The 27,786-nt window shown below is 38.2% G+C and overlaps 12 protein-coding genes across 12 annotated transcripts; 6 read left to right on the top strand and 6 right to left on the bottom strand.

The window, feature by feature from the left end:
• Nucleotides 1-661: 661 nt before the first annotated feature.
• Nucleotides 662-2,486, bottom strand: RHIMIDRAFT_276964 (uncharacterized protein). The gene is made up of 3 exons (XM_023612663.1): nucleotides 2,193-2,486; nucleotides 1,961-2,140; nucleotides 662-1,890 (listed from the first exon to the last, which is right to left on the bottom strand). Exons 1-3 carry the CDS (start codon nucleotides 2,337-2,339, stop codon nucleotides 718-720), a joined length of 1,500 nt encoding a protein of 499 aa, XP_023468728.1. The 5' UTR covers nucleotides 2,340-2,486; the 3' UTR covers nucleotides 662-717.
• A 1,219-nt stretch (nucleotides 2,487-3,705) lies between these two features.
• On the top strand, nucleotides 3,706-4,829 carry RHIMIDRAFT_199989 (camp-dependent protein kinase catalytic subunit PkaC1; the record flags this gene model as incomplete). The annotated part of the gene is made up of 2 exons (XM_023606426.1): nucleotides 3,706-4,336; nucleotides 4,387-4,829. 2 exons carry the CDS (start codon nucleotides 3,706-3,708, stop codon nucleotides 4,827-4,829), a joined length of 1,074 nt encoding a protein of 357 aa, XP_023468727.1.
• A 4,050-nt stretch (nucleotides 4,830-8,879) lies between these two features.
• RHIMIDRAFT_276961 (uncharacterized protein) lies at nucleotides 8,880-9,325 on the bottom strand. The gene is made up of 2 exons (XM_023612662.1): nucleotides 9,198-9,325; nucleotides 8,880-9,177 (listed from the first exon to the last, which is right to left on the bottom strand). Exons 1-2 carry the CDS (start codon nucleotides 9,263-9,265, stop codon nucleotides 8,955-8,957), a joined length of 291 nt encoding a protein of 96 aa, XP_023468726.1. The 5' UTR covers nucleotides 9,266-9,325; the 3' UTR covers nucleotides 8,880-8,954.
• Nucleotides 9,326-9,967: 642 nt separating this feature from the next.
• Nucleotides 9,968-11,135, bottom strand: RHIMIDRAFT_276959 (uncharacterized protein; the record flags this gene model as incomplete). The annotated part of the gene is made up of 3 exons (XM_023612661.1): nucleotides 10,505-11,135; nucleotides 10,114-10,440; nucleotides 9,968-10,059 (listed from the first exon to the last, which is right to left on the bottom strand). The coding sequence occupies exons 1-3, from the start codon at nucleotides 10,647-10,649 to the stop codon at nucleotides 9,968-9,970; spliced, it is 564 nt and encodes a 187-aa protein (XP_023468725.1). The 5' UTR covers nucleotides 10,650-11,135.
• Nucleotides 11,136-11,607: 472 nt separating this feature from the next.
• On the top strand, nucleotides 11,608-12,768 carry RHIMIDRAFT_249911 (uncharacterized protein; the record flags this gene model as incomplete). The annotated part of the gene is made up of 1 exon (XM_023610675.1): nucleotides 11,608-12,768. One exon carries the CDS (start codon nucleotides 11,608-11,610, stop codon nucleotides 12,766-12,768), a length of 1,161 nt encoding a protein of 386 aa, XP_023468724.1.
• A 43-nt stretch (nucleotides 12,769-12,811) lies between these two features.
• On the top strand, nucleotides 12,812-14,906 carry RHIMIDRAFT_108987 (WD40 repeat-like protein). Its single transcript, XM_023605211.1, has 6 exons — nucleotides 12,812-12,959; nucleotides 13,005-13,857; nucleotides 13,910-14,101; nucleotides 14,150-14,533; nucleotides 14,587-14,658; nucleotides 14,718-14,906. Exons 1-6 carry the CDS (start codon nucleotides 12,858-12,860, stop codon nucleotides 14,789-14,791), a joined length of 1,677 nt encoding a protein of 558 aa, XP_023468723.1. The 5' UTR covers nucleotides 12,812-12,857; the 3' UTR covers nucleotides 14,792-14,906.
• On the bottom strand, nucleotides 14,793-15,435 carry RHIMIDRAFT_199623 (dihydrofolate reductase; the record flags this gene model as incomplete). Its single annotated transcript, XM_023606393.1, has 2 exons — nucleotides 14,793-15,132; nucleotides 15,179-15,435. 2 exons carry the CDS (start codon nucleotides 15,433-15,435, stop codon nucleotides 14,793-14,795), a joined length of 597 nt encoding a protein of 198 aa, XP_023468722.1.
• An 860-nt stretch (nucleotides 15,436-16,295) lies between these two features.
• Nucleotides 16,296-19,511, top strand: RHIMIDRAFT_199557 (coatomer beta subunit; the record flags this gene model as incomplete). The annotated part of the gene is made up of 8 exons (XM_023606385.1): nucleotides 16,296-16,594; nucleotides 16,647-16,890; nucleotides 16,943-17,119; nucleotides 17,180-17,291; nucleotides 17,340-17,487; nucleotides 17,535-17,664; nucleotides 17,715-19,195; nucleotides 19,244-19,511. The coding sequence occupies 8 exons, from the start codon at nucleotides 16,296-16,298 to the stop codon at nucleotides 19,509-19,511; spliced, it is 2,859 nt and encodes a 952-aa protein (XP_023468721.1).
• A 33-nt stretch (nucleotides 19,512-19,544) lies between these two features.
• On the bottom strand, nucleotides 19,545-21,179 carry RHIMIDRAFT_235769 (CP2-domain-containing protein; the record flags this gene model as incomplete). The annotated part of the gene is made up of 7 exons (XM_023608415.1): nucleotides 19,545-19,825; nucleotides 19,885-20,278; nucleotides 20,325-20,563; nucleotides 20,616-20,786; nucleotides 20,836-20,892; nucleotides 20,952-20,980; nucleotides 21,109-21,179. 7 exons carry the CDS (start codon nucleotides 21,177-21,179, stop codon nucleotides 19,545-19,547), a joined length of 1,242 nt encoding a protein of 413 aa, XP_023468720.1.
• Nucleotides 21,180-21,835: 656 nt separating this feature from the next.
• RHIMIDRAFT_290599 (WD40 repeat-like protein) lies at nucleotides 21,836-24,156 on the top strand (the record flags this gene model as incomplete). Its single annotated transcript, XM_023613748.1, has 7 exons — nucleotides 21,836-21,980; nucleotides 22,035-22,116; nucleotides 22,172-22,819; nucleotides 22,874-23,038; nucleotides 23,088-23,199; nucleotides 23,249-23,867; nucleotides 23,917-24,156. 7 exons carry the CDS (start codon nucleotides 21,836-21,838, stop codon nucleotides 24,021-24,023), a joined length of 1,878 nt encoding a protein of 625 aa, XP_023468719.1. The 3' UTR covers nucleotides 24,024-24,156.
• Nucleotides 24,157-24,847: 691 nt separating this feature from the next.
• RHIMIDRAFT_235767 (uncharacterized protein) lies at nucleotides 24,848-25,982 on the top strand (the record flags this gene model as incomplete). The annotated part of the gene is made up of 2 exons (XM_023608414.1): nucleotides 24,848-25,015; nucleotides 25,722-25,982. The coding sequence occupies 2 exons, from the start codon at nucleotides 24,848-24,850 to the stop codon at nucleotides 25,980-25,982; spliced, it is 429 nt and encodes a 142-aa protein (XP_023468718.1).
• A 714-nt stretch (nucleotides 25,983-26,696) lies between these two features.
• On the bottom strand, nucleotides 26,697-27,470 carry RHIMIDRAFT_108908 (mitochondrial cytochrome c oxidase subunit VIa). Its single transcript, XM_023605208.1, has 4 exons — nucleotides 27,183-27,470; nucleotides 27,082-27,130; nucleotides 26,920-27,031; nucleotides 26,697-26,869 (listed from the first exon to the last, which is right to left on the bottom strand). Exons 1-4 carry the CDS (start codon nucleotides 27,310-27,312, stop codon nucleotides 26,804-26,806), a joined length of 357 nt encoding a protein of 118 aa, XP_023468717.1. The 5' UTR covers nucleotides 27,313-27,470; the 3' UTR covers nucleotides 26,697-26,803.
• Between the last annotated feature and the right edge of the window lie 316 nt (nucleotides 27,471-27,786).

Here is a 27,786-nt window from a genome sequence, read left to right as displayed (position 1 = left end):
AGATTGAAGGAATGTTCCTAGAACATTGCCGGATGTTGAAGTGCCGGGTAGCTGGTCTTTCCCGCTTCGGGGGGAGAGCAAGGGTTCTTATTTTTCTTCTTTAAGCAATATGCTTTCTTTTTATTATTAGAATTAATATAAATGAAAAATAAAATAAAATAAAAGCCATTTGTTTCTACTAATAAATAGCGATATTTGCTCGACTTGGGACTGATTTCCTCTGGCGTGTAAATGATTCATGCTACTCATATCGTCTATCCATTCAGTTTAACAAATCATACATTCCAATATTGCCATGCTTGTTTGGAGCCGCCATATCATAACACTAGTTATAAGCATCACTTTATACTTTTTTGCAGCTGCTTTAATGTCATAGCCTTCCTCTTCTCCTCTTTTTAGATGTTGACCATATGGCAATCTGGGTGTAGTATCACGCATTTTGTCACAACTATCTAATAACTATTTTTTTTTTTCCTGATCTTTTCAAACCTGATCGACCGATGTTGAAATGTTACGTTAAAAAATGTTAAAATGAAACCAGATACTTCAAAACTAGCTTTAGGCCACGAGTCGTTGGATCTTCCCTACTTAATCTTATACTAAAACTGGTTCCTTGGATATTATGCAAATCTCTTCAAAATGCTCTATTCATTGAGATGATTACAAGTGTGATATAAAAAAGCGCACTTTATTGCAAAAAGATGACCGCAGTGGCGCTTATTCAATTACAAAGATACCATAATTATCGCCTATAGACATGGAAATGATACTCATGTTTTCTTCTACCACATCTTTGAGTAAAGCAGGCAAGCGCTGGCTAGAAATTATTTCATGGCCGTTTTCCGACGTTTGTGTAAAAAAAGGGACCCCCCAAAAGAATAACTTGCCAGACTCAGTCATCACTAGTGAACTGTTGCAGCCGCAGGTGAGATTTATGATTTTTTCTGTGGGTACCCACAGGCTTGCGATAGGGTAGCCTATAGCATAGACCCGATTGCTAGTTATGTTGACTTTACTACCTGGATAAATAAAGCCTGGATACAAAGGGATACCCAATTGTCCTTCTTCACATCTACCAAAGACTACAAACGTATTATCGCTCATCAGAACTGTAGAACTATGATCACCAGCAGCGAGTGATACGATGTGTTTGATGTCGTAAGGTTCAAAAACGTTCTTGTGCTGTAGTGAGTTACTTTGTTCTTCATTGTTCTTCTTTCTAGAATTTGAATGCGCTTGGTTGCTTTCTTTACGTGGTTGTTCCTTGCCTCGTTTTGTTCCACGAGAAGAAGTACCTACATTATTCGTTCTAGAGTTGTCGATTACCACTCTCGCATTATCATCTTCCTCATTCTCTGATTCTTTCTTGATTTCGCGACTAGAGACGCTTGTATGGTGATGACTTCCATATAACTCTGGTAGATTCTTGCTCTGATAATAGTGCTGCTGTTGCTCTTTATTGATTTCATCAAAATAAGGGACAAGAGTAGGCTTCAGTATGAGACTGGGGGCATCTATAACCTTATCCTTCGCTATTCTTCGAGCAACACCACATTGTCCATAATTGTTTTGACCCCATGTATAGAGTTGGCCCTGATGATCTAGGGCTAGAGAATGAAAGGCACCACATGTGATACTGATAATGTCCTTCAAGTTTAACCTTTGTGGAGTCAAACTTTCTGTCAGCATATGTTTTTCAGACACTTTACGACCGAGCTGCCAGTACTCCCCGCATCCCCACGAATACACGCTACCGTCACTTGTTAAGCAGATACAATGATGCTTCCCAACTGCAATCTCCACGCAGACTTCATGGGCTAAAGCTCCCACAATGCGAGGATAACGCTGAATGTCTGTACCAGGAATATAGCCGAATGTTCCTTGGCTTGACTAGTATTGTTTTTTTTTATCATAAGGTTAAGTGGCGTGCATAATAGTAGATTCAGCATTTAAAACTTACCATAAATGTACCCCAGGTGAAGAGTTGTCCCTTGGAAGAGATAGCCATAGAGTAAGTATAACCACAAGCGATCTTTGAGAATTTTGTATATTTAATGGATACATGGTTGATAGGCTGAGGTATAGACTCACTACCCTCTCTTCCTAAAGCACCAAATTCATTACCTCCCCAGCTCCAAATCTAAGACAGGGCTTTTATTTTTGATCCAGAATACATTGTGCATGTTCCTTACCTTACCATTTTTGGTGAGTGCTAGTGAATGCATGTAGCTTGACTGTACATCGACAATGTCTTCATCTTTGAGAGCTTCAATCAATGTTAAGCGAGTTACACTTGTCGCATCATCACCGAGGCCTAATTCACCATACGCCTCACCCATACCAATAACATAGGCTTTTCCCGAAGGAACTGAGCTATCAACTAGATGAATAGAAGCGTTGGCATAAATTCACCAGGTTTGTGTCATAAGAGTATACTGTACTAGCTGGCATATCAATTTCCATTAGTATGTGTTTTTGTGTATAAGGATGAAGAAAAGACAATAGAACCTATTGATTTTTCTTTATTTAGTTTTACGGCACGTAAGATGATGCATAACCTATTTATGATAGATTACTCTCTCTATTAATCATTTTAGTAAAATAAAAGCTTGAATAGATGAACTCTGAGGCATAAGAAACAGTCAGGATGCTCGGCTAAAGGCTAGCTATATATGCAAACACTCGAATTGAAATGTGTTGTGTATCATCCGGGAACGAATAGTAAACATCTTTTATTTAGCGAGATACTGAAGCTGCGCTGAGTTTTAAAATGTACACAAGGTATCGTACTCATTGTTGTGTCTCTTTGATTGTAAATAAAAAGCATCAGTAAGTCTACTATTTCTAAAGATGACTGGAGTTATTGAAAACCACGTGTGAGAAAGGCGTGAAGACATTTCTTCTGCATGGCACACAACTTTAAGAGTAGAGTAACATTTTAATAAAGGATATTTCTGTCTTTTTGTCTATTGTTTATGTCAAAATTATACATATTCTCCCTTTATGTCCTCTTTCACAGAGATAAACGATCGCTGCTGCGCTCAACACTATCTATTTGACTCGAACAATATCTTTGGAAGCATATTCTTAAAAATAGTCCAATAAATGAAGGAGAAGGCGCTCTTCAAAGCCTTGGTCAATATCAAACGCGTGTAGATTCAAGGTGAATTACAAAGCTATGTTTTCACAAGCGGTGACTTGTCAAAGTAAAAAAGGAAAGTCTAACAAATTAAATAGGCTGGCTTTAAATTTTAACAAAAGCGATTGCCCAAAGCAGTCATTGTGTTTATTTTCAATTAAACCCTTTTCTCTTTTTCTTTTTCTTTTTCTTTTTTTCTTTGTTCATCCATGTCTTTTCTTCATAAAATTATTGATAAAGCAAAACATCATCAACCAAATAAGACTGAAGAAAACACCATGTATACACCTCATTCTTCTACTTCCTCTTATACTCAACCACCGCCACAACAACAACCACAACAACAGCAACAGCAAGATTTACCAAAAGTTCAAGAAGAGAACAATTATACAACTGGATATGTAACACCAAGACAATCCATGAATTCAAATCAACCCAACAACAATAATCATGCAGGTAAAAATAAAAAAAAAGATATCTCTTTGAATTATACAAAGCCTAAACAGTTTCATTGTAGAAAATAGTAAATACATTTATAAATAACGTGTTTATTTGTTTACTAATATATGCTATCATCACATATAGACGCGGACATTCATCACAATAGCAACGATAACACGAGAGCGACGTTAAAATGTCGATATCAACAATATGATGCAGCCATTATGGATCAACGTAAGAATAGACCCAAGTTGAAATTGGATGACTTTCATTTACTAAGAACCCTCGGCACGGGTTCATTCGGAAGAGTTCATCTGGCTCAATCAAGGCATAATGGTAGATACTATGCAATCAAAGTATTGAAGAAGACAGAAGTTGTCAGATTAAAGCAAGTGGAACACACAAACAATGAAAAACATATCCTCGAGTCTGTAGCAAACCCCTTCTTGGTTAACCTATGGGGCACTTTCCAAGATGATGCTAATCTCTATATGGTAATGGATTATGTTCCCGGTGGTGAGTTGTTTAGTGTCTTGAGGAAAAGCAAACGATTTCCAGACCATGTTGCAAAATTTTATGCAGCAGAAGTTACCTTGGCAATTGAATATCTTCACAATAAGAACGTCATTTACAGGGATTTGAAGCCAGAAAATTTATTATTGGACGCTAATGGACATATTAAAATTACAGACTTTGGATTTGCAAAATACGTACCAGACATCACATGGACCTTGTGTGGTACGCCTGACTACTTGGGTAAGTGATTTATGAAGAGTGTGTAATAATAATAATAATAATTTATATAGCTCCCGAGGTCATTCAGTCAAAAGGATATGGCAAAGCAGTTGATTGGTGGAGTTTGGGTATTTTGATATTTGAAATGTTGGCAGGCTATCCACCATTTTATGATGACGATCATCTCAAGCTGTATGAAAAAATCTTACAAGGCAAAATTCGTTGGCCATCTTACTTTGACCCAAATGCTAAAGATTTACTCAAGCATCTCTTAACCTCTGATCTATCTCGTCGTTATGGTAACCTCAAAAATGGTGCCGATGATATCAAAAACCATCCTTGGTTCCAAGGTGTTGATTTTGACAGAGTAGCTAATCGACAAATCAGAGCTCCTTATATTCCTCAAATACGTGGAGATGGTGATGCAAGTCACTTTGACAGGTATCCAGAGACAAACGAACAGTATGGCGCACCATGTCAAGATATTTACAGAGACAAGTTCCCTGACTTTTAATTTAATAAAAAAAACATGTTTACTTTCATACTTTATCAAGATTGGCTTAAGGATCGTCTTGATGCTATTTACTACAAGAAAATAAGACTTGTCACAAGCAAAAATGCTTACAAGGGCAACTACAGGACATTATCAAAGGTTATTGAATGAGAGCTTGGTTTGCAAAAGGCTCATGAATACATCATAGCAAAGAAATTGACGTTAACCACACATCAATTCAATAGCACTAGCTCTTGTTTCATACTCCCGAATACTTTAAATTCAGACAATGTTAGCTTTTTTCTGATAAATCAAAATTAATTTTCAAATGAATAGATTACCTTTTTTGGATAAAATTAAATGGGCATTCAAAAAAGAATTAGTTTTCAGACAAAGCAAAACTCGTATTCACGTCGTGATTCTTGGCACCTGAAAAATATAAAAAGCGAGTATTTTTTTTTCTCCTGGTTTTTTCTTTTTCAAATCTCTACAATTCAAGATGAGTACAAAATTTTTATATGAAGATGGACATGGGAATGCTGTTGATGAGAATGATGGTCCTGAGCCCATGGACTACATTGTTGATCAGAATGAATTTATTGTTGAGACTATTGCTGCTCATACAGAGTACTTGGGAAATGTAATCCCTAATGAATCTTCTCTAACTTGTCCAATGTTGTCAGAAAAGCCAAAAATTGATGATGTTCGTATGAAGGACGCAAAACCAAAACGAGACCATGTGCGTTATACAGTTCAGGATAAAGTTAGGTTTTTCGAACTGACGATTGAAAAATGTATGACTGCATCAGCTGCAGCAAAACAGTTGAGAATTCACCCTCGAACAGCTTATAGATGGATCAGCCAGTATAATATGTGTCCTGACAGTATTTTTGATAACTATAAAAAAGTAGGTCGTAAGTGTATCTTAATTGAAGAGCATAAAACAACTGTCATCGACTTCATTGATGCTAATCCCTCTGCTACTGTTGTTGAAGTGACTGAGCATTTATTAAAGCGATTTCATGACCTTAAAGTATCACGCAGCACAGTTAATAACTTTATGAGACGTGAGTGCAGCATTTCGTTGAAAAAAGCAGATTTTCATTCTATTGAGAGAAACAGTCCAGCAAAGATTGAGGAGCGATGCAATTGGGTTTCTAAATGGAAACGAACAGACATGAATTTCTTGGCGAATTGCGTATTTCTTGATGAGTCTGCTTTCGACATCAACATGAAGCGCTCAAGAGCCTGGCCCAAAAAAGGTACTCAAGCTATTGTTATCCGACCTACAACGAGAGCAAATACAACGTCTATATTGGGCGCTATCTCTGCTGTAGGTTTGATTGCAGTCGGTGTGAAGAAACCAAGCCTTGCAAAGAAGAGAAAGGCTGAAGGATACATAAGCTCAGGAGCTGTAACAGGCCATTACATCAGTCTCTTAAAAACGACTCTCGATGAAATGGACAAGCACCCACATATGAAAGGCCACTACATATTCATGGACAATGCACCCATTTATACGCATGAAAGCGTAAAGAAGTATATTGAGTATCGAGGATATAAATGTGTGTATCTTCCTACTTACTCCCCGGAGCTTAATCCAATTGAACAATTCTGGGCAGTAGCAAAGAGTAAGGTTAAGCGTCATAGATTTTTGCAGGAAGACACTTTGTCCAAGAGGATCACCGAAGCTTGCGACAATGTGAAGCAAAGCCATTTCAAAGGGTTCGTCTCGCATTCTTACCAGTGCTGGGATAAATGTCGAAACAGACAACCTTTGTAATAACCCAAACAAAAAAAAAAAAAAAACTCATAAAACTTCTTTCTAGAAATCAACCATGAGTATCGTGAGCACGTTCCGTGAGCATGTTTGTTGTATTTTGATTCGTTGTAGATTCTCTGGCATCATTGGATGCGATTCATGTGTAAGGTTGGATATCCCCTCTTAATGCTGTTGTATAGGTAGAGATAATAGGGGTCAAAGTAGGATACTTTTAGATCTGTTTTTCATTCTCTGGAAAGAAAGATGTCTTTCAATGTTTTAATTATTATATTAATTACAGTATATATGAGACTCGATCGGAGACTATCTGAGATTTATGAGTTTAACTTCAACCAATACATATGATATTTTCAATGCTTATATACGACAAATACCAACCTTTTACATAAAACACTCATTGACTACTCACTGACTTGTTTACCTGTCCCTACTATCTTTATATTTTTTTACTGTATATACAACCGTGAGGAAACAACCAAAGTACTTCGTTTATTGACTAATGAAAAAAATGATGGGATATATGTGAGGAGATAAAAGGATATAAGATCAAAGGGAGGGTAAAGAGTGTTGCTGCTTAGCTCGATGATACGCATTCTTCATGACTTCATAGTTGGTGTAATGCGTAATGATACCATGGCTTCGTCCTTCCTTCCAGCAATCATGCCAGTTCATACGGCGTCCGTTCAAGGCTACCTTAAACTCATCTACGAATTTGATGAGCTGATCTTTGCGTTTTTGAGAGTTGATCTCGTTGTAAGTTGTGTCGTTGGTCAAATTGCACTTAGGCACTTCAGATTCGTACATGGGTGTTACTGCACGGTTGCCGTCCATTGCCTCATCGAATTTCCTCTTCATTTTGATGCAGTAGGCTTCACCATCCTCAGAATATGCCACGGCACGATTTGGATTCGATGGGATCTCCTTGGTGATTTTCTTGAACTGCTGCCCCATCTCGTTCAATGCAGTAATTGCTGGCTCAAAGCCATCGCCATCTCGGACGTCACAGGGGAAGATGTCCATTGCCAAGCGGTACAAAGATTGAATTGTCTCGTCGTCATTGTGCTCTGTGTCGATGATACTGAGCTTGCCTGCAATAATGAAGTGGGCAAGTGCTGCTAAAGGCGGCAGTTTGTCATCTTTGTCAATCAAAGGCTGAATGGTGTCTTTCGTAATCATAATGAAGTCTCAGCAAAGGTGAAACAGGGGACTGCTTAACAATACGGCAAGTGATGGTGACTAGTGAAATTGTTTGAGATTGAAGTTGAGGCGATGCCGTTAGTACAAAAAACCACTAATATAGGCGAGGAGCAGAAACGGTCGTAGGTATTCAAGCAGTATCTGGTACTTCTACGTAAAAATTCCATATTCACAGTTCGTTGAAACTCGAGAATAATCGATGGTAGGCCTGACAAATTGGATGACACAGGAATATACAAGGCGTCACAATTGGTGCCGTCCTTAAAGAGCGTGCTTGTACTGACGTAGGTGCCAGGGAACATGGAAGATGGCGTTCGTAACTAAGTCGACCACTCGCTGGTCTTGAGCAATGTACTTGGTGAATATATATCTGAACCTGGTCTATGCTTGAGATCCAAGCGAAACAGCAACAAGCCTTCTGGTATCATGGAAAGTATAAAAAAAATTGCTCTCCTTTTTTTTTTTTTTTTTTCCCAAAAATTACAAAGAAAAGTGACTTCATTTCTAAAAGTATGACATTGATTTTGATTGGCTGTGTCATTACTTGCTGGAAGCACTGTATTTTCCTGTAATTATCTAAATGTCTAATTATAGACAAACTGTTTACGCTACAGTGATTGGTAATTTTTTGTTGTTGTTGCTTGTTTTTGGTCTTTCAAAAACAGTGAGTCGGCCATTTCCTCTCCAAATTACTAAAGAGATTGCCATATTTTTTGCAGCATTCACGTCTCGCTGTCACAGTGTATTGCAGGTTTTACACAGTACATTGTGACCGCGAGTGTGCTTTGCAGGTTTAAGAGTAATTATTTAGCAATTGCCGCGAGTCTTGGAGGTATTGAATTCATTGTTGGTGATAGTAAGAAGGCCACCCTCTCTTTTCCGCTTTTTAAGGGCCTTCCACAACTTCTCTGTTACTCCACAGTAGTTACCCCTTAGCCTGACTAAGTCCTTCCCAAACGCTCCGTCCCCAAAGACGACCAACGGCACCTTTCTGTTTTTTTCTGTATACGGCAAAGGTTTCCATTTATTCAGCCTTCCAAAAAAAAAAGTTAATATCACCAACAAAAAAAAGACTAGTTGCTTATTTTGTTGACACATTGGTTGTAGCCTTGGGGGCAGCTTTCTTCTTTTTCTTGTTCTTTTTCTTCCTTTTTCTTCGTCCTCTGTTATACTTTGCGCCCCCAGACAGTATATGATTGGTAGGAAGTTGTCTTGTAGGATGGCATCTCACTTTCAATTGATTCAATCTGGTTTTCTTTTTTCCGTCGTCTCTGGTCAGTCTGGTATCTGGTAGATCCGGTCATATGATAATATTCATGGGTGGTACATCGCAGTAGACTATGAGCTTTTGTGCTTACACCCTCTGCCGCTGTGAAAACAGTCTTTCTCCTAGGATCAATAAAAGCGACCTGTCACTGTTTTGTACTTTGTCGATATCAAAGTTATGTAGTTTGAGCTCAAGATCTACTTCGTTCATTATTGCACGATTGGTTGATCTTTTGTAAAATAGAGTCAACAGAGAAGCCGTTCGATTTAATTATATTGCCAAACATGACATGATTGTTTTCGTATGGTTCAAGGTCGTCGCTAAAATACAAGGTTAATGGTTTCCTGATAAGATGTCAACATTTTTTGGCAACGATCTATAATACCATTTATATTTCAAGGCAGCACATTCTATCACACTTTCAAAGAATGAGAGCTGATTATCATACCCTTCTGACCTTGATCAAGATACAAATGGTTCCAACGCGTTTGAGTTAATGGTGATTGATCTGAAATGCAAGGATGGCTTCGGAAATACTCCAAATAGTCATAGCAATGAGAGTCGGCGCACATCATAGGGTTTGTGGTTTCGATGTTCAACCTCGTATTCGGATAAGATTTGACGAAGAACACGTATGTGTTGTTCTGGTTGGCGACTGAGAGTTTGTAAAGTAACTTTGTTTGAGAGCAGTACTTTGAGTGACTGACAAAGATCTGTAATTAACACTTTTTGTTATTCCTGCAGTCTTGTCGCACAACTTGGCCAATGCGGTTCCTCGCCACAAACGAACTGATAGCAATATTTAGCCGAAATGTCAGAAATGTCATTCGGATGTACGTTCTACATATGAGAAAAGCATGAATTCTAGTTTTCCATTTTTTAAGAAAAATAAATACAAGATGTGACAATTTATCATGAGTAAATTCTGCAGTTTGTATTTAAAAAATACAGCAATCGTTGTTCAACAATATGGTTGTTGTAGCACGTCTCCAGCTCTTTGCAAGCTTCGGCGAGACATTAGCTAATCCCCTTTATCAATTTTTGCTGATACACAGAACTTGGATTTGTGTCTTTAAAAGCATCCCAGTATGATGTGAGGTCTAATGATGTATTGGCGCTATTCGTTATTTTCTTTCCATTGACCAGTTGGCGCACTGAGTACCAATATTGTTGTGTGAAAATAGCGTGAGGTATGAAATCATGGGATTTCGACAAACAGTAACTATTAGTCAATAGCATCGCCCTGGATACGATATTGCGGATGTCTCTTGAACTGACAATAATCTTGTTTTTGAGTATCTCTCTGTAATCACTCTTGACGATAGAGTCCAACGGAAGTTTTCTAGTGAAAGCTATATATGGAAAGCCAAGGTTTCTTGCAAGCACTTCATTCTTTGCAAGATTGTGATTGAGACATAAACGGGAACGTGACGTACTGTGTCCACTTACTTTGTTGACAGCTTTTGCAAATTACTGTTGAGTTTGTCCTCTCCTTTTGTTGTTTGGATTGCTGTTTAGCTTGCTTGAAACTTGAGTTTTGCTTTCTTTTTGTTCCACTAGATGCTCCAACTAACAATAGAAATATCATTAGCATAGTAAATATTTCAATATGAAAGACACAAGTGAAATACCATCATCAACTGAAGCTTCCTTATAAAATCTACGTTTGTAATATTTTTTATTCGCGTGTCCTCTCTTGATAATCCTTATATATCATATCTATACAAAAATTACGCTATAAGTAATATAGACTTATTTGACTTTATTACTATCTTTTACCTTTAAACGGATTATCTACGTTTTCTTCTTCAAGCTTCATTTTATCGAGAACTGATAGTTTCTTTTCGAGAATGAAATTCTTAAACATGTTGTTGAAGAAAGATATTCAAATTTACCAATTTATTTGATATTTATTTTATATAGAAAAATGTGACAGTTCCTGCATCACGCATTCTTCTTTCGTTGAAGAAATCGTAGAGAGAACCCATCCGAATTGACAATAGTACTAGGAAAAACCCCTCCCATTATAGACTGGAATTTCTTATTCATATTATTAGCGCTATTACAGCAGAATCCAAGACAAACAGCAAAAAAAGGTAGAATTGAATTGCCAAAGATTAGCCATAGTAAACAAGGTATCCTTACTAAAGAATAAGATTATTGTACAGATCAAACATGTAAAATATCAATGTCTATTGTCTGAATCCAAAAAAGGTAATCTATTCATTTGAAAGTTAATTTTGATTTATCAGAAAAAAGCTAACATTGTCTGAATTTAAAGTAGAAATACTGTAACATAGTGTGTTGTAAATTTCAAACTACGATTAAAAATCGAGAAAAGAGAGAATTACATCTTTTGTGTCTTCATTTCACCTGTTACTGAAATGAATGTATTAGTGGATACCCGATGGCGAAAGCTAGCATGGCAACGCATCATTATTTATATAGCATGCTCTATATTTCTTTTACATTTCTTTAAATCATTCTCTGCATCTTCTTCTTCTTCAGTTTCATTGACAACTCTTCCTTGGTATCAACAGCCTCATCCGGGAATGCCTTCGTTCAATCAGCATGTCACAGTCAATCTTACCCAACATGAAAGAGAAAAGCTGGCACAAGACATGATTGCAAAGGCATCTAGCCTTGTTTCTCGTGCATTTCCTGATATACAAACCACAATCATGGGAGCTTCCTTAAACCAAGAACAAGTCCAACAGTTTAGATCACTAGTTGAATGCTGGACATCATCAGGAAAGTGGGTTAAAATGGACGACCCAGTCAAAGTAATGCCTCATTTTCAAGATCCTTTATATGCAAAATGTGATCGAAAGTACAAGGGAGAAGGACAAAGAGATGCTGTTCGTTATGTTTGGCAATCAACTTGTGAACCGATCAAGAACAACATGGATCATAGTGTAAACAGAGACAGATGGTGTAAAGTGTTGAATGGAAGACATATTCTCGTTGTAGGAGATTTGGTGCAGTATCAATTGCATGAAATCTTTTTGAATACCTTCAGAGACGGTCCAACCGTTTGTTTTGGAGAATTGAATTGCAGAGGTAATGTGATAAAAAGTTCATTAGGTGTATTCGTATGGCTAAAAAAGAAATATTCCACATTAGAGCATACATTGTGTAATGAGCCATACCAGGAGACTCATCTAAAGTACCTTAGAAACGACCGATTGTCAAATAATCAGCATACAAACATAAATCAAGGATATCCCAAAGTAGACATCATTGAGATGCCTTTTGCAAAGCCATCCTTTGGAAGGGGTTATCCCATCTTTATTTTGAATCGATCACCAGTCCATGAAACAGATGAGGAATTCATAAAGGGATTAATTGAGACAATGAAGACAATTCGTAAGAATAATCCCAATACACTTGTTATCTATAGATCGTCATCCATTGGACACCCCTTCTGCGATGACGCTGAAGGACCTATCGAAGGCTTGACAGATAGTGATTATAAGGTATTACCGTTTGGCTGGAGCGAAACAAAGCGACGAAACCTTATTGCAAAGACAATTATTGAAGGAGCAGGCGGTGTTTATGTTGATTTGGGAGCATTGACCGACTTGCGTCCTGATGGACATGTTGGTGGACAAGATTGTCTAAGATACTGTATCCCTGGGCCTTTAGATAGCTGGATGCATATTTTATACCAAGTATTCTTGGCTTTGGACGGAAAGATTCCACTTGAAAAATAAAATAATCGTTCATGACGTATTTTTTATAAAAGATACTTGGTTAAATTTAATCCCGATTACTGCACTCTTTCTCTCTCTGCTTTAGAATCATGTCAGATTGGGATGCATTGAGAAGCTTCTTACCAACTAGCTTTGGTAAACAGGAAGAAAAGAAAGATTTCACTCAAGAGTTTGAAAAGACAAAGCGAGAGGTACGCACAGTTAATCCATTATAGATCTAACCATTTATACAAAAGGCCGCTGCTGCGAAATCTAAAAAGGATCAATCCAATGGAAAGAAGGATGAGCAGAAAGACAACAAACCCTTAGAAAAACAATCTGACGATGAGGATGAAGAAGAGGATGAAGTAGAGGATGCAGGATACAGCTTTTCTGAATCACCTCCCATTTCTCACGAGATCAAGCTTAACGATCACTTCCGTGCTGTTTCAGCACTTACCCTCGATCCAGCAGGAGCTAGATTGATCACTGGAGGATATGACTATGATGTCAAGTTTTGGGATTTTGCGGGCATGGACAGATCTTTCAAACCTTTTAGAACCATTCAACCTTGCGAAGACCACCAGATTCACGAGCTTCAGTACTCTCTCTCGGGTGACTCATTCCTTGTGATTGCTGGAAACAATCGTGCTAAAATATTCAACCGAGATGGCTTCGAGTTGAGCGAGTATGCAAAAGGTGATCCATACATCCGTGACCTGCGACACACGGATGGTCATGTAGGTGCTCTCACGAGTGGTACATGGCATCCTATTGATCGTCAGTATTTTGCTACATCCTCTCAAGATGGAACTGTTCGTGAATGGGATGTTGAAAAAGTAAGAAAGCAAAAGACGACAATTGTATATAAATCACGCGAAAGAGGAGGTCGTTCGGCTTGTACTGCCCTTGCTTACAGTCCAGACTCAAAATTGATTGCTGGTGCATATCAAGATGGAACACTTCAGTTTTGGAATATGACAAGCAACCTTTTGAGGCCAGCAGTATCCATTGCAGATGCTCATCAAAAGGGCACAGAGACAGCATCTGTGTTATTTTCAAAGGATAATCATACTGTTGTCACACGGGGTGGTGACGATTCTGTAAAATGTAAGTATAAATGATAATAATAACGCCATTATTTTATAACATGCTTATATAGTGTGGGATATCCGTAATGCCAAGAAGGCCGTAAAGACAGCTTATGGATTGGATATAGTGAACCCTGAAGTGAATGTTATCTTTAGTCCTGATGAAAGATTGATCTTGACAGGCACATCTTGCCCCAAGGGCAAAGGATTCGGTAAGCTGGTCATGTTGGATAGGGATACACTTGAGATACGCGAAAGCATAGGTACGTTCAAAATGATTGTTTACAATTCGGCTCTAACACTTTATATAGATGTCAATCAATCGAGTGTTTTGAAGGTGCTATGGCATCCTCGCATTAATCAAATCATTACTGGTAGCGCTGATGGAACTGTTAGTGTTTATTACAGTCCAGCTCATTCACATCGTGGTGCCAAACTATGTGTAGTGAAGGCAGCTAAGAAGCGGGCGGTTGATGATTATGAAGTGGAACGACCTATTATCACCCCTCATGCATTACCTATGTTTAAGGAAGACGAAGCAAGAACGAGCAATAGAAAGAAGGCCAAGTTACGCAATGATCCCAAGGCATCACACAGACCCGACCTTCCTGTCAGCGGTCCTGGTAAAGGCGGTCGTGTCAATATGAATCAGCAACAAGCTGTTATTAAATCATTTGCTAAAGATACCACAAGAGGTAAAACTAATGATTCGAAAAAAAAAAGCTATAAATAGTCTAACATAAACTAGATGAGGATCCTAGAGAGGCGCTTCTCAAGTATGCCAATGTTGCTGAGAATGACCCCGTTTGGGTATCTAATGGTAAATATCTTATGCTTTATTTATAAAATACCATTAACTCTTGTCTATTATTATTCTAGTCTATAAAAAGACACAACCCAAGCCTATCTTTGCTGAAGATGCCGAAGAAGAAGAAGAGGAGGAAGATAAATAAATCATTTTCGTACATAAAGCAAGAACTCATATTCAAAATCCATATGTCTTTGCTTTCCTTTTGGGATATCGTTTTCTTGTATATATTCCTGCAACTCATCATGTGTGGCTAGTCTGTATATATTAAGGTCAATTTCTGGCATAAATGTATCACATAGAACAGGAGTAGAAGAGTGATCGTATATGTTTGTGATGAGGATATGTGTGCAGTCTGATAGTAGGATACCATCTTCATACACCTTTTGTCCTCCCAATAAGAATATTCGTGTGTCTTTCTTTGCTAAAGCTTGTGCCATTGCAAAAGCTTCTTCCAAACTTGAAGCCAAAGTAGCGTCTGGGTGCCTGAGAAAGAAGATTAGCAACGTAAGAAGAAAGATCACGTACATACACTTTATAGTTCTTATTCTTCGATACAATGATGTTGAGACGATTGGCTAATGGAATTCCATTCATTGGAGAAGACTCATATGATTTACGACCCATAATGGCAATGTTACTCCAGGCTGTTGGATCTGTTTTATCTAATGGCTGATCACCGTATGATTTTGTGGTAACATGTTCAAAGTATTGCCAATCTCCAGGAATACTCCATGGTAGTGCATTATTAACACCTATTCCACGAGTTTTAACCAACACTGCTGCCATTATGGCAAATGTCTTCTTATCAATGGTCATCGTGCCAAAAAAAAAAAAAAAAAAGGTACGGCTTAAACTCAACAAAAGACAAATCAAGAAGGGGCTATGCATTCACACCATATAAATATTTAAAACTGTGTTTTCGTTGATGAAGCCGGTTATAATCTGGATGCCCAGAAAAACTTTGGGCGTTCATTAAAAGGTGTAGTACTCACAGGTAAGGCGTCACATTCACAGCTTTAGGTGTAATATCTCAAGCTGGCATCATCGACGTATCAGTTAAAAGGCTGACGGTAAGGAAGTAAAGATAAATGCTAAGGTTGGGACCAGAACTGAGCATTACACATCTTACTTACCCAATGCCATGAGTGTCATGGATAAAAATGGCATGAAAGGTCATTATATTGTAATAGATAATGCATCTATTCATAAGCTTAAAGTGATTAGAAGAGTGATTGAAGAAAGAGACTACAAATGCCTATATTTACCACCCTATTCACCTTTTTTATATTCAATCGAGGCGTTTTGGTCAAAACTGAAGGTGAGTGTTAGAAAAACACCATTAAACGCTAATAATCGACTGACGGATTATATTTGTTGGTCAGTTGGAAAAGTACATCTTTTTGTCTATTTTTTAGTGTAAAGTGTGCTTGATTAAAAATAAGCGCCCTTTGACGGTCATTTTAACTGTAACTTTCTTATTGGCTCAGACCCATTTGTATTCCGAATGGAGGTGTGTAAAATAGAGCTACATTATCTTTTTTTCTCTCTTCTATAAAGAAAGGAAACACTATTGTGTTGTTTGATATAAAAGCTTGAAGAAAGAGAGAAAGAAATAAAAGAATATAGAATAAATCATACAACATACGATGGCTACTGACCTTTGTTATACACTTGTTTGTCAAGACGACGCGACAGAAATACCGTCCTTACAAGAGTTTCAGCGAGCTTTTGAAAAGGGCCCAGATGAGACACGCATCGAGACGATGAAAAAGTTACTTGTGATCATGCTTAACGGTGATCCCATGGAAAAACTCTTACTCCATGTCATTCGTTTTGTTTTGCCCTCAAGAAATAAGCAGCTCAAAAAGCTCTTGCAATTCTATTGGGAAATTTGCCCCAAGACCAAGCCTGATGGAAAACTTAAGGACGAGTTTATCTTGGTTTGGTAAACGAAGAAAAAGTTGTCACTTGATAACTGAACTCACCCATTTATATAGTAATGCTTTGATGAACGACCTTCAACATCCTAATGAATATATTCGAGGTTCAACGCTGAGATTCTTGTGTAAAATTAAAGAAGCTGAATTACTAGAGCCTCTCGTACCTTCTGTTAGAGCCTGTCTGGAACACCGTCACTCTTATGTACGAAAAAATGCTGTATTCGCTATAGGATCTATCTACAAATCATTTGATATGCTCTTCCCTGATGCTCCAGAAGTCATTGAATCATTTTTGCTTTCGGTAGGTTCAATCACACTACTTTGCTTTCTTTGATATTAAGAGCAACATATAGGAAGCAGACATGACCTGTAGACGCAACGCATTTGTTGTGTTATCCAACATCGACCACGATCTTGCTGTTCAATATTTGCTCCAAGTTATTGACAGCGTACCTACTTTTGATGAGTTATTACAATTAGCGGCTATTGAACTCATCCGTCAGGACTCAAAGACCAACTCTGCCAACAAGGTATATACTATATTTATAGTATTCTATAAATCATGCTTATAACAGACTATTGGTCCATAGGCAATCTATATTCGTTGCTTGTCTGAACTCTTGACCGCCGCATCACATTCTGTCAAATACGAAGCTGCTTCCATCCTTTTATATTTGACATCAAGCTTTGCTGCTGTTAAAGGTAAGTGATGTGATATGTTGTAGAGTTGGTTATCTCATGTCTATATAGCTGCTGCTTCTTGTTACATTGAGCTCATTGTTAAGGAATCTGACAACAATGTCAAGCTTATTGTTCTTGATAGACTTGAAGAAATCAGAAGCAAACATGAGGGTGTATTAGAAGACCTTGTGATGGATATCTTACAAGTGCTGTCAAGGTAAGTCATTTAGACTTCATAGAAGCAGTTTAATTGAACATCAATAGTCCCGACATTGATGTCCGTCGAAAGGCACTGCGTATCGTTTTGGAAATGGTTTCTTCAAGAAACGTACAAGATGTCGTTCTTTTCTTAAAGAAAGAATTGACAAAGACACAAGATGATGCATATGAAAAGGTAAATACATAAAAAGTCGCACAGATACAAAATCTTACACATTACTTTAGAACACAGAATATCGTCAATTGCTCATTCAGTCCATCCACACTTGTGCCATCAAATTCTCTGAAGTCGCAGCCAATGTTGTCCATGTCCTAATGGAATTCTTGGGCGATTCTAATAACCCTGCTGCTGTTGATGTTATTTCTTTTGTTCGAGAAGTAGTAGAAAAGTTCCCTACTTTGAGAGAATCCATCTTGGAGAAATTGTTGGATACATTTAGTGATATGAAATCAGGCAAAGTTTTCCGCGGTGCGCTCTGGATTATTGGTGAATACTGTGAGAGTGTGAAGGAGATTGATGACGCCTGGAACCAGATTCGTCATGCTTTGGGTGAAGTTCCTTTGCTTGCATCTGAACAGAAATTATTGGACGCTGCTGAAGCCGATGCTGAAGAAGGAAAGGAAAGTGGTGAAAAACCCTTGGTTCCTACAGGAAGTGCTGCTCCTCGTCGAATCTTGGCTGATGGTACTTATGCGACAGAAAGCGCCTACACAGAATCATCATCTGCTGCTGCTGCTCGGCTAGAAGCTGTAAAGGCAGCCAAGAAACCACCTCTTCGTTCTCTTATCCTTGCTGGCGATTACTTCCTCGCTACCATCCTTTCGACAGCCCTTACTAAACTCGTGCTTCGTTATGCCAAGCTTGTAGACGACGCCACGCTTGCCAATGCTCGTAAAGCAGAGGCTATGTTGATCATGACTAGTATCCTGCGTATTGGTCAATCTAAATTTGTTGCCTTTGAGATCGACGAAGACTCATACGATCGCATTATGCAAGATTTACGTGTCGTTGGCTCCGCTGACAGTTCCACTGTAGACCGTGTTTACCTTGAAGAAACGCGTGAAGCATATGCTAAACAGCTTCAAGCTCAAGACAAGCGCTTAGCCGATGCCAAGGCAGAAAGCGAAGTGAGCACTCAAATCCAAGCCGACGATACGATCGTGTTCCGTCAGTTTACAAAGAAATCAGGAGGTAATGCGGATGAGTACGACCAAGACTTGTCTCGCGCTACGGGCACATTAGATGACAAGGACGATCTGATGTCCAAATTGAACCGTATTGTCCAGTTGACTGGCTTTTCTGACAAGGTGTATGCTGAAGCTGTCGTTAACGTTCACCAATATGACATTCTTATGGACGTCTTGATTGTGAATCAGACAAATGAAACCCTACAAAATCTGACAGTTGAATTTGCCACACTGGGAGACCTTAAGCTCGTTGATCGTCCTACGACGCATAACTTGGCACCCCATTCATTCCTAACGGTCAAGGTGCCTATCAAGGTATCCTCTACTGAAACAGGAGTGATATTTGGTAATATTGTGTATGACTCTCATGGATCAAGCGAGAACTGTGTTGTGTTGAACGACATTCATATTGATATTATGGACTACATCAACCCTGCCTACTGCACGGAGACTCAATTCAGATCTATGTGGACCGAATTTGAATGGGAAAATAAGGTGAATGTGAACACAAATATTAGGTAAGGGAACTTGTTCATTTGCTAGACTTGGCTAATAACGTATTTTAGTGATTTACGCGCCTACTTGCAACACATTATGAAATCAACCAATATGAACTGCTTAACACCCAAGAAGCAGCTTGAAGGCGACTGCGGCTTCTTATCAGCTAATATGTATGCTAGAAGCATATTTGGTGAAGACGCATTAGCCAATCTGAGCATCGAAAAGAACGGTGACGGACCGATCACTGGACACATCCGTATTCGCTCCAAGACACAGGGCATTGCATTAAGTCTTGGTGACAAAATTACGCTTGCCCAAAAGGTTGCAGCTTAATTATAATAAAACTTTATCTACATTTTTATTATCTCAAAAAACCAACACTAATGTGACAGATTGGCCATCTTCATCATCCTCAGTCTGTACTAATATATCTTGCTCTTCTTGCATATCCTTCACAACGTCATCCTCCATGCGGACAACAATGGATTTCTTATTAGATCGTTTGAACTTTCGAATAACTTTGCTGACAGGTTTCTTTATCTCACTACGTTCAACTATCTTTTCCGTTAATTCTTTAACTGTCAGATGTTCTAAATAGATAGCTCTGTAGACATCGTCTGATTCAAACTTGACCAACACACTAAGCTCTAATGGCCCAAGTGTGAGTAAAGGGCATTAGCAATATGAATATTTTTTTCTCTCTTACTTGCGATACGTCTTCTTCTCTGAGGTACATAGGAAGGATCGTAGCCTATGGGTACTTGTGCAGGGTAAGGATAATGCATATCCACAGCAGGAGCAGGTTGAAAACTTGTACTAAAACTTCTTCGCATGGGGCCGGGCATAAAATTTACTGGAGCAGGTACTGGAGAAGGTAATGGCAAGAGGACGTTGTTACTGCTTGGAGAGGCAATTAAGCCGCGTCTATGCATATCTTCTGCCATGTCTTCTTCTGGTGTAACTAACTCTCTGAATACCGTCACGGGAGACGTTGGAGAATAAGCCAGCCAGAGGGGATGAGGTTCGCCGTTTTTCCCGCGAAGCTTTTCCAATTGTCGTTCAATATGTCTTGCGTCGTCCTTATTTTTCCTTTCCGCACCCTTAAATCAATGTAAGCTTGAGTATGACAAAAGAATTAAATCTTACTTTGTCACGAAACAACTTTATTCTGCAGTATGTTTTTTCGACATGAGGCATGCCATGTTGATAACTTTCGATTTGTAGACGAAGAGGTATACCTTTGACACCTTTGATTCTAGAAAAGTCTGTAGAGAGACAGTTGAACTTGACATAGATGGATGCACCTGTTTTTCCATTCCAACGAAATACAATGCGATCAAATTGCCTGTGTTCGATAATATGGATGCCATTTGACCTTGAGATGTCTATTAAAAAATGATTAATAATTAATAAAACAAATAATAAACAAACAATAACCTAAATCAATGGCCTTTGCTTTTTCTGCATTATTTTGATGAGATAACCAAAACTTCCAATAGTCAGTTGCACCAGCGCGGTGTGCTTCATCATGGAAAGTGATAATGGCTGTACTGATAATGTCTCCATCATAACTCTTGACATCCTTCAAGGTGATATTATAGTGTTGACCTGAAACAAAAGGTTAAATGAAGATAAGGTTTCATTATATCAATTTAACCTTTATTTAAATAAGTCAAGGGAGGTTCATCAATTTTCTGAGCTGCGGCTGTTGGGGCTGTCACATAAAATCAGTCACTTGAAACTGAAACATATTATTATCACCACTAGGGTTACCTTCTAAACAAATGTCATAGCGTATTGAACTATAAAATGTCGTCAATACACTTCCATTCAACGTGTGTAACACTTTTAAAAAAGTAAAATGCATGGTCTGCGTGGGTTACACAGGCCGTGTAGATGATCGGATTACTTTCCGTTTAAAAAAAAGTACCTGACAGAGTTTAATGGTGGCATATGAGATTGATCCATGGTAACATTTTGTTGCATGGCAACAGATTTCATAGGATAACCGAAAGGACTAGTGTAGTTTGAAAATTAAGAAAAAGGAAAAGAAAGAAGAGAAAAAGATATTTACTGTCCTTTATAAAAATTTCTCGTAAGCATATCAAGTAACAATCTTGTTTGTATAAGAAAGAAAAAAAAAAGTATAAAATTTGAATAACAATCCTCCTTAAATGTGACTTTTAAAGAAAGAGAGAGAGAGGGGGAATAGAGATAAAGTGTATTCATGCGCATATATAAACTCTGGAGTGTGTATCATACGATTTATTATTATTATTTGTATTATTTGTATTACTATTTCTATACATATGTGCTATATACACATATATAATCTTGATTGTACTACTTTTACCCTTTGCTGCTACTACTCTTTATAGTGCACGGTTGCTATTGTCCACGTGATTTATACAATATCCGCACAGCCTTTTTTTTTTTATCACATACACACATGCATACTCTATTGCATACTTTTCTTTTTTTTTCTTTTTTTTTTTTCTTTTTTCTTCTTTCTGTCTTTATATAAAAAAAGGGGACCTAATTGAAATAAATAAAAAGAGAGAAAAGGTATTTGTTGTTGGTGGGACGCGTAAAAAATATTTTTAAACATTATCAAATAGAGAAATACCCTCTTCTTTTTTTTTTATTTTTTATACAACATGTCAGTTTATAATCATCGTCCAATGGTGCCAACACCACAAAGTCGCATTGTTGAAATGCTGGATTCAATAAGAAATGAGTTTGATCAGTTAGCACAAGAGCTTTATGTTTGCAAAACTCAAAGAGATGACTTTGAGCATAAAAGTATAAACACTGTGTTATTATTACCATCTTCATCATTTTAACCTTCTTCTTTAGTGAACCAACAAATCTCAGAAATGAATAACTTTCAGCAAAGCTTACTTGAGTTGGAACGTACTCAGCAAAATCAAAAGAAACAGTTAGTAGAATGATGTATAGCAAACTCCTCCTTTCATTATTAAACATCTTGATAGATATGAAGAAGAGATTGCTCGGCTTCGTCAACAAATTGAATCACGAATGTCTTCTGGCCCTTCCGGAATGCCATTACATCCTCTTCCTCAACAGCAGCAACAACTTCCACATCAACCTCCTCCACCTCCTCCTAATATTGGTCCTGGTTCAAATTACTTTGGTGGTATTATGAATGCCCATACAAACCAAGGTCCGCCTGGTCTAGTCGCTCCATCTCAAATACCCGAACGATCGCCGAGCCAACATTCTCAGCAATCTCCTCATTACTCTTCTCAAGCGCCACCGCCACCACCATCTTACTTGAACGGTCAGCAAACGTACTCACCTAACAGAGGTATACCCACCCCACCCACATCAGGTCATCCCCAGCGACCTGATTGGGGTAACTATGGTTATCGACCTGGCTCTTCAGTTCCGCCTGCCGCGGTTCCACCTGAGTCTGTAGGATCGAAGCGTAAATCAAATTCATCTTCTTCCAGCGCTCCCTCTGGTCAACAGCAACAACAGCAACCACCACCCATGATGGCGCGTGCTCCACCTAATAAGATATCAAGCCCATCAACCACCGGATCTGGAAATTTGGCTGACGTTGATCCTGACAACGTGCCTGCAAATATGAAAGTAGAAGGTCAGGATTGGTTTGCCTTGTAAGTTTTCATTCATTTTCATTTACACACACATCTCTCATGGGTATCTCATAGATTTAACCCTAAAACTCCTCGCCAATTGAAAGTGGATCTAGTCCATACTATGGATCATACAAGCGTTGTTTGCTGTGTCAAGTTTAGTGCAGATGGTCGTCTTTTGGCTGCTGGTTGCAATCGTGCTACCTTCATTTATGATGTAGCCACCTCTCAACGTGTGGCGTAAGTACTTGTCTATTTATCTTTTTAGACAGAAATTAACATATCTTAGTGTTCTCCAAGATGAAACTATCAAAACTGAAGGCGATTTGTATATTCGATCTGTTTGCTTTAGTCCTGACGGAAATTACCTTGCTACGGGAGCTGAAGACATGCAAATTAGAGTAAGTCAGCCCTGCATTTTTACGTTTACAAATATTAACAAATAATAAGGTGTGGGATATAGCCAACAAACGTATCAGAAATGTACTAGTCGGACATCAACAGGACATTTATTCGTTAGATTTCAGCCGAGACGGACGCTTGATCGCATCCGGCTCAGGTGATTGCACAGCAAGAATCTGGAGCATGGCAGACGGTAAATGTCTTCAAGTGCTTCGAATTTCGGATCATGATCAAAAAGATCCTGGAGTTACCAGTGTTGCCTTCTCACCTGATGGACGTATTATTGCAGCAGCTAGTTTAGATAAAATGATCAGAATTTGGGACACTCAGAGCGGCATTCTACTCGAACGACTTGAAGGACACAAAGACAGCGTATATTCTGTTGCATTTATGCCAGATGGCAAAATGCTTGTCAGCGGAAGTTTAGACAAAACGTTGAAATTGTGGCAATTGGGTACAAACGAAGGGCGCGGTATGGGAATCGAAAGAGATAGAGGTAAAGGACCATGTAAGGTTACTTTTACCGGACACAAAGATTTTGTTTTGTCTGTCGGATGTACTCCTGACGGACGTTGGGTCGTATCTGGATCAAAAGATCGAGGCGTCCAATTCTGGGATCCACGTACGGGACAGACACAGTTTATGTTGCAAGGACACAAGAATTCAGGTAATTTGAGAATAGGTTATGTTAACGTTGATACTTACTTTCATTCTAGTTATTTCTGTTGCTATAAGTCCATCCGGAAAGCCTTTATTTGCAACAGGATCTGGTGATAACCGCGCAAGGATATGGAGTTATGATTCCATTGGAAAAGGATATTAACAATTACATTTGAAATAAGTTGTTACTTTTATTTCATACAATCACGCTTTTATTTTATTTTATTTTTTCTTGCCTTGCTCACTTCATAATAAATCAACTGTTCATTTATAACTGCTTAGTGCACGGATTGGTCACATGACATATTTGAAGCAGTAGAGACTTTAAGAGTAGAAGAGTGATACACTCATCATGTATTTTAATAATCTCTTTTATATTTATATTCATTCTAATATTGGATGATCAAACGACTGTTTCAGTAAACATTAGCAGGATCCTACAATAGTTTTATGACTCAAATCTTTTATGGTAATGGTAGTACGAGCAGGAGCCACTTTAACCTGAAACAGAGACAGCGCCACTGGAGATGAGTTTCTGTTCATGCAACTTTTGTTCACGTGAATTGCAGATCCATCCTAAAATACGCTGCAAAGTCACGTTACTCTTAATTTGACTGTACTTTTTTTCAAAGTACTTTACAGTGTATGAGCTTTAATAAAATTGAAACGACTAAATGAACCCATTACACACTCCATTGCCCAATTCCCTGACTACGATGTAATAGAAGAGTCTGTAGCTATTTACAGTGAAGAAGAGGGCGGAGAAAGCATATAGAGAAGAACACAAAATGATGCGAGCATACTCGTATTGTTCGATATATATGTTGTAACAACCAGTAATACACCTTTCATGATATCTATCACAGATTTTATACTCTTAAGAAGGATATTGAGAAGCATTATTGCCTTATTTGAGGTTCTCAGTTAGAAAGAAAACTTTGCACTGTTACGGTCAACTTTAGGTTTGGTGACGGAATGTGTAGAATGATGCACAATGGAAAGCTTAGCCATAGCAGATACTTACCTAAGCATTTGACAGTTGCAGAGAAGAGTTGTCTTAGTGAAAAAGTTGAAGATGCCCACTTCAAACCTAACAAGGCTGTGCTGGGCTTTCACCCAGAACCGGAGGAAGTTGCTCCTTCTATTCACGACTCCGTAAGAAAGATTTTGATCAATAAGGGCTGTGAAAAATACGAATTGAAAAATACCAAACAGAGGATGGGCACCAGTAAAAAAACTTTGTGTATTATATTTTGCTCTTTCGAAACGAAAAAGTTTGAACTGCCGTTTAGCCCTTAATCTATCATTACTGTTGTCACTTTCAAGACTGTTAGGGGCAACTATATTGATTTAATCATATTTAGTATCTTCCATCATTAAGTCATTTATGTCTTCTTCAATCTCATTCTGGAATGAATAATTTAAACTAAATAAATATTTAAAGTCTATGCGTGTAACTATCTGCCTTTCGAGGAACAATAGGACTGTTTCAACTAAGTAACGATCTCAGATCCGGTACCCGACGTAGCAGTGCTCCTAACATCCATATCCTGGCATCCATTCTTTCAATCAGTACGTACATTTGTTCGCCTCATCAGTAGCAGTGCGAGGCTGGCCCTGTTTGCCAAAGAAACGACTGCTAAGACCATTGTTATTATTCTCTGCAGATTCTTGCTTTTGCTTTTTGTTACTGTAGCAATATTTTCCCATGTGCGTTATGTCCATATAAGTGCTTTATTGTTTGTCCCATTGACTTTTGCTTTTTAATATTTTATCTTCAACAAATATCACAACTATCTCTTCAGAAAATAAAAGTGTCTCAAAGTGCTATAGTTTAAATTATCAAAAAGACTACAATTAGAGCTCTACAGCAAAAGAAGCAGCTAACATTGCTCCAACTGAATCTGTAGCCATCGGTGTAGCGGAGACAGCTACTGAAGATTTGGAAATGGGAGAAGATGATACTTCCTACGGCCAAAGCTCAAACGTGTCTCTCAATTTGCGTCCAATGAAAGAAACAGCATTAAGCAGCCACATATCCAAAATAGTGGCTGAGCGGAAGACCAAGCTTGTAAGCCTAGTCTATCAATACAATGAGGCTGCAAGCACTAGAGGCATTTAGACTTTACAGAAGGCCGAGATGAAATAATGCAAACTCGTACGCGTGCAAATGCTTTATCAAGAAATCTGAAACCAAGCATTGTGCTAGGGAATCTACTATTTTAGTATTCACCATGAGGATGCTAGCCACAGAAAGTATTACTCAGTACTCAGCACGATTCGTCAAGGCGATTAATAATGCAAACTTGGATGTGTACAACGTTTTTTTGGCGTCGTTGTCTAGGCCTGTGCAGATGTGTGCGAAATTCGCCTTGCACAACCGTCCCTATGCAGAATTGGCCATCAAAGAGATCTCCAAAGTAGCACAAGTCGTACTAGAAGACAGCTGTATGCTGGGCTTCATCTAAACAGCAATCAAAGAAAAGAGGACTGCTCCAAAATAAATGAGGGGAAACTTCTCGCGCTTAAGTATAAAAGACCATTACACTTTCTATTTTTAAGAGAAAGTATCCATCTCTGTAAGCATTAAATAAACAAAATTCTCAACTGTATGACAACAATAGAGATGAGAGCCATCTTAAGTATCAGCTTGAAAAGATCTCACCAAGTTTATATGTCCTGTAAGATAGTCTACAACTTTGCTTATCAACGACGTCAATTTGCCCCATCGCTGTTAAGAAATTAACTAAAGTCTCTCGTCTTTAAACTATAAATAACGGTGTACTATAGTCTCCAAGCCGAAATGATATCTTTTTGTGCAAAATACAAACATTGGTTTACAAGTGGTACAATTTCTAGAAAATATATTTTTGACAAAATGAAGAAAGTCTTTGTGATTCATTTTTATATAGAAATGGCTTTTTACTTCAAAGAAAGGGTTGCTTATTCGCTAGCAGAAAGGTTGACTTTAGGGTTGAAGAAAAGAGCTTCCTTGCCCCAGAAGAAATCCTATAGAGTCAATCAGTTAATTGAACTTTATATGTATTATTTCAACTTACTCTAGCACGGAAGTTGATGTAAGGGTATTTGACCCATTCCTTAGGGTGATGCTTTTGGTGTTCATGGTGAGCGTGGTAAATGTTGTAGGCATTGGCACCAGCAGCAAAGAGGCTAGTAAATAAGGTTAGTCATTATTTCATAAAGAGTAGCTCGATAATTACGAAGGAATGGCAACGAAAAGAGTGATCTTCTTCCAGGTTTCAGCAGATTCTATGGATAAAATGAGCATTGTTTTACATTAAAGAGTATATAATTAAATTACCAGCAGCATGCTTCTTGACAGCTTCACGTTCAGCAAGGAAACTGCTGTTTTGAGCAGTGGTAGATTGGAAACGAGCACCAGCACGCTTTACAGAAGCAGCGACTTGAGAGCTAACAATACGGGCGGCCATTATAAGTAATAAAAAAGAACTGGTATCATAATTTCTCTGCCCACCAGTTTTTTTCTTTTTTTTCTTTCCTGGTACACCCTCAGCCAGGGTGTACTTAAATTTTTATGGCCCAACTCATTGGCACTCGAAGTGACGTAACTCATTTGGACACGATTTTGCCCCCTTTCTGAATTTCAAAACTTGGAGTATGGTTTAGAAAGAAATAATATTTTTATTTTATGCTTTATCTTCTTTGTGTTTGTATATTTATATTTGGTGGAAGCTGCATCTCTTCATTAGTTGACAACAACTATCTTAATTCATTATATATTTGTAACAGTCTATTGTTATTTTCAGAAGCTAAATGTATACGACTTTCTAAAGCTTTTCTGCATACACTTGTAATGCTTGTCAACAACTCATTCGTTCTACCTCCAGCTTCCTATGGTACTTTTGAAGCACATCAGAGCTTTCAGTAACTGCTTCGATATGATT

Source organism: Rhizopus microsporus (assembly GCF_002708625.1).
Source record: "Rhizopus microsporus ATCC 52813 unplaced genomic scaffold scaffold_4, whole genome shotgun sequence".
In the NCBI taxonomy this organism is placed as follows: Eukaryota; Fungi; Mucoromycota; class Mucoromycetes; order Mucorales; family Rhizopodaceae; genus Rhizopus; species Rhizopus microsporus.
The sequence above is the reverse complement of the archived record's forward strand: the minus strand, read 5'-3'. Positions and strand labels throughout refer to the sequence as shown.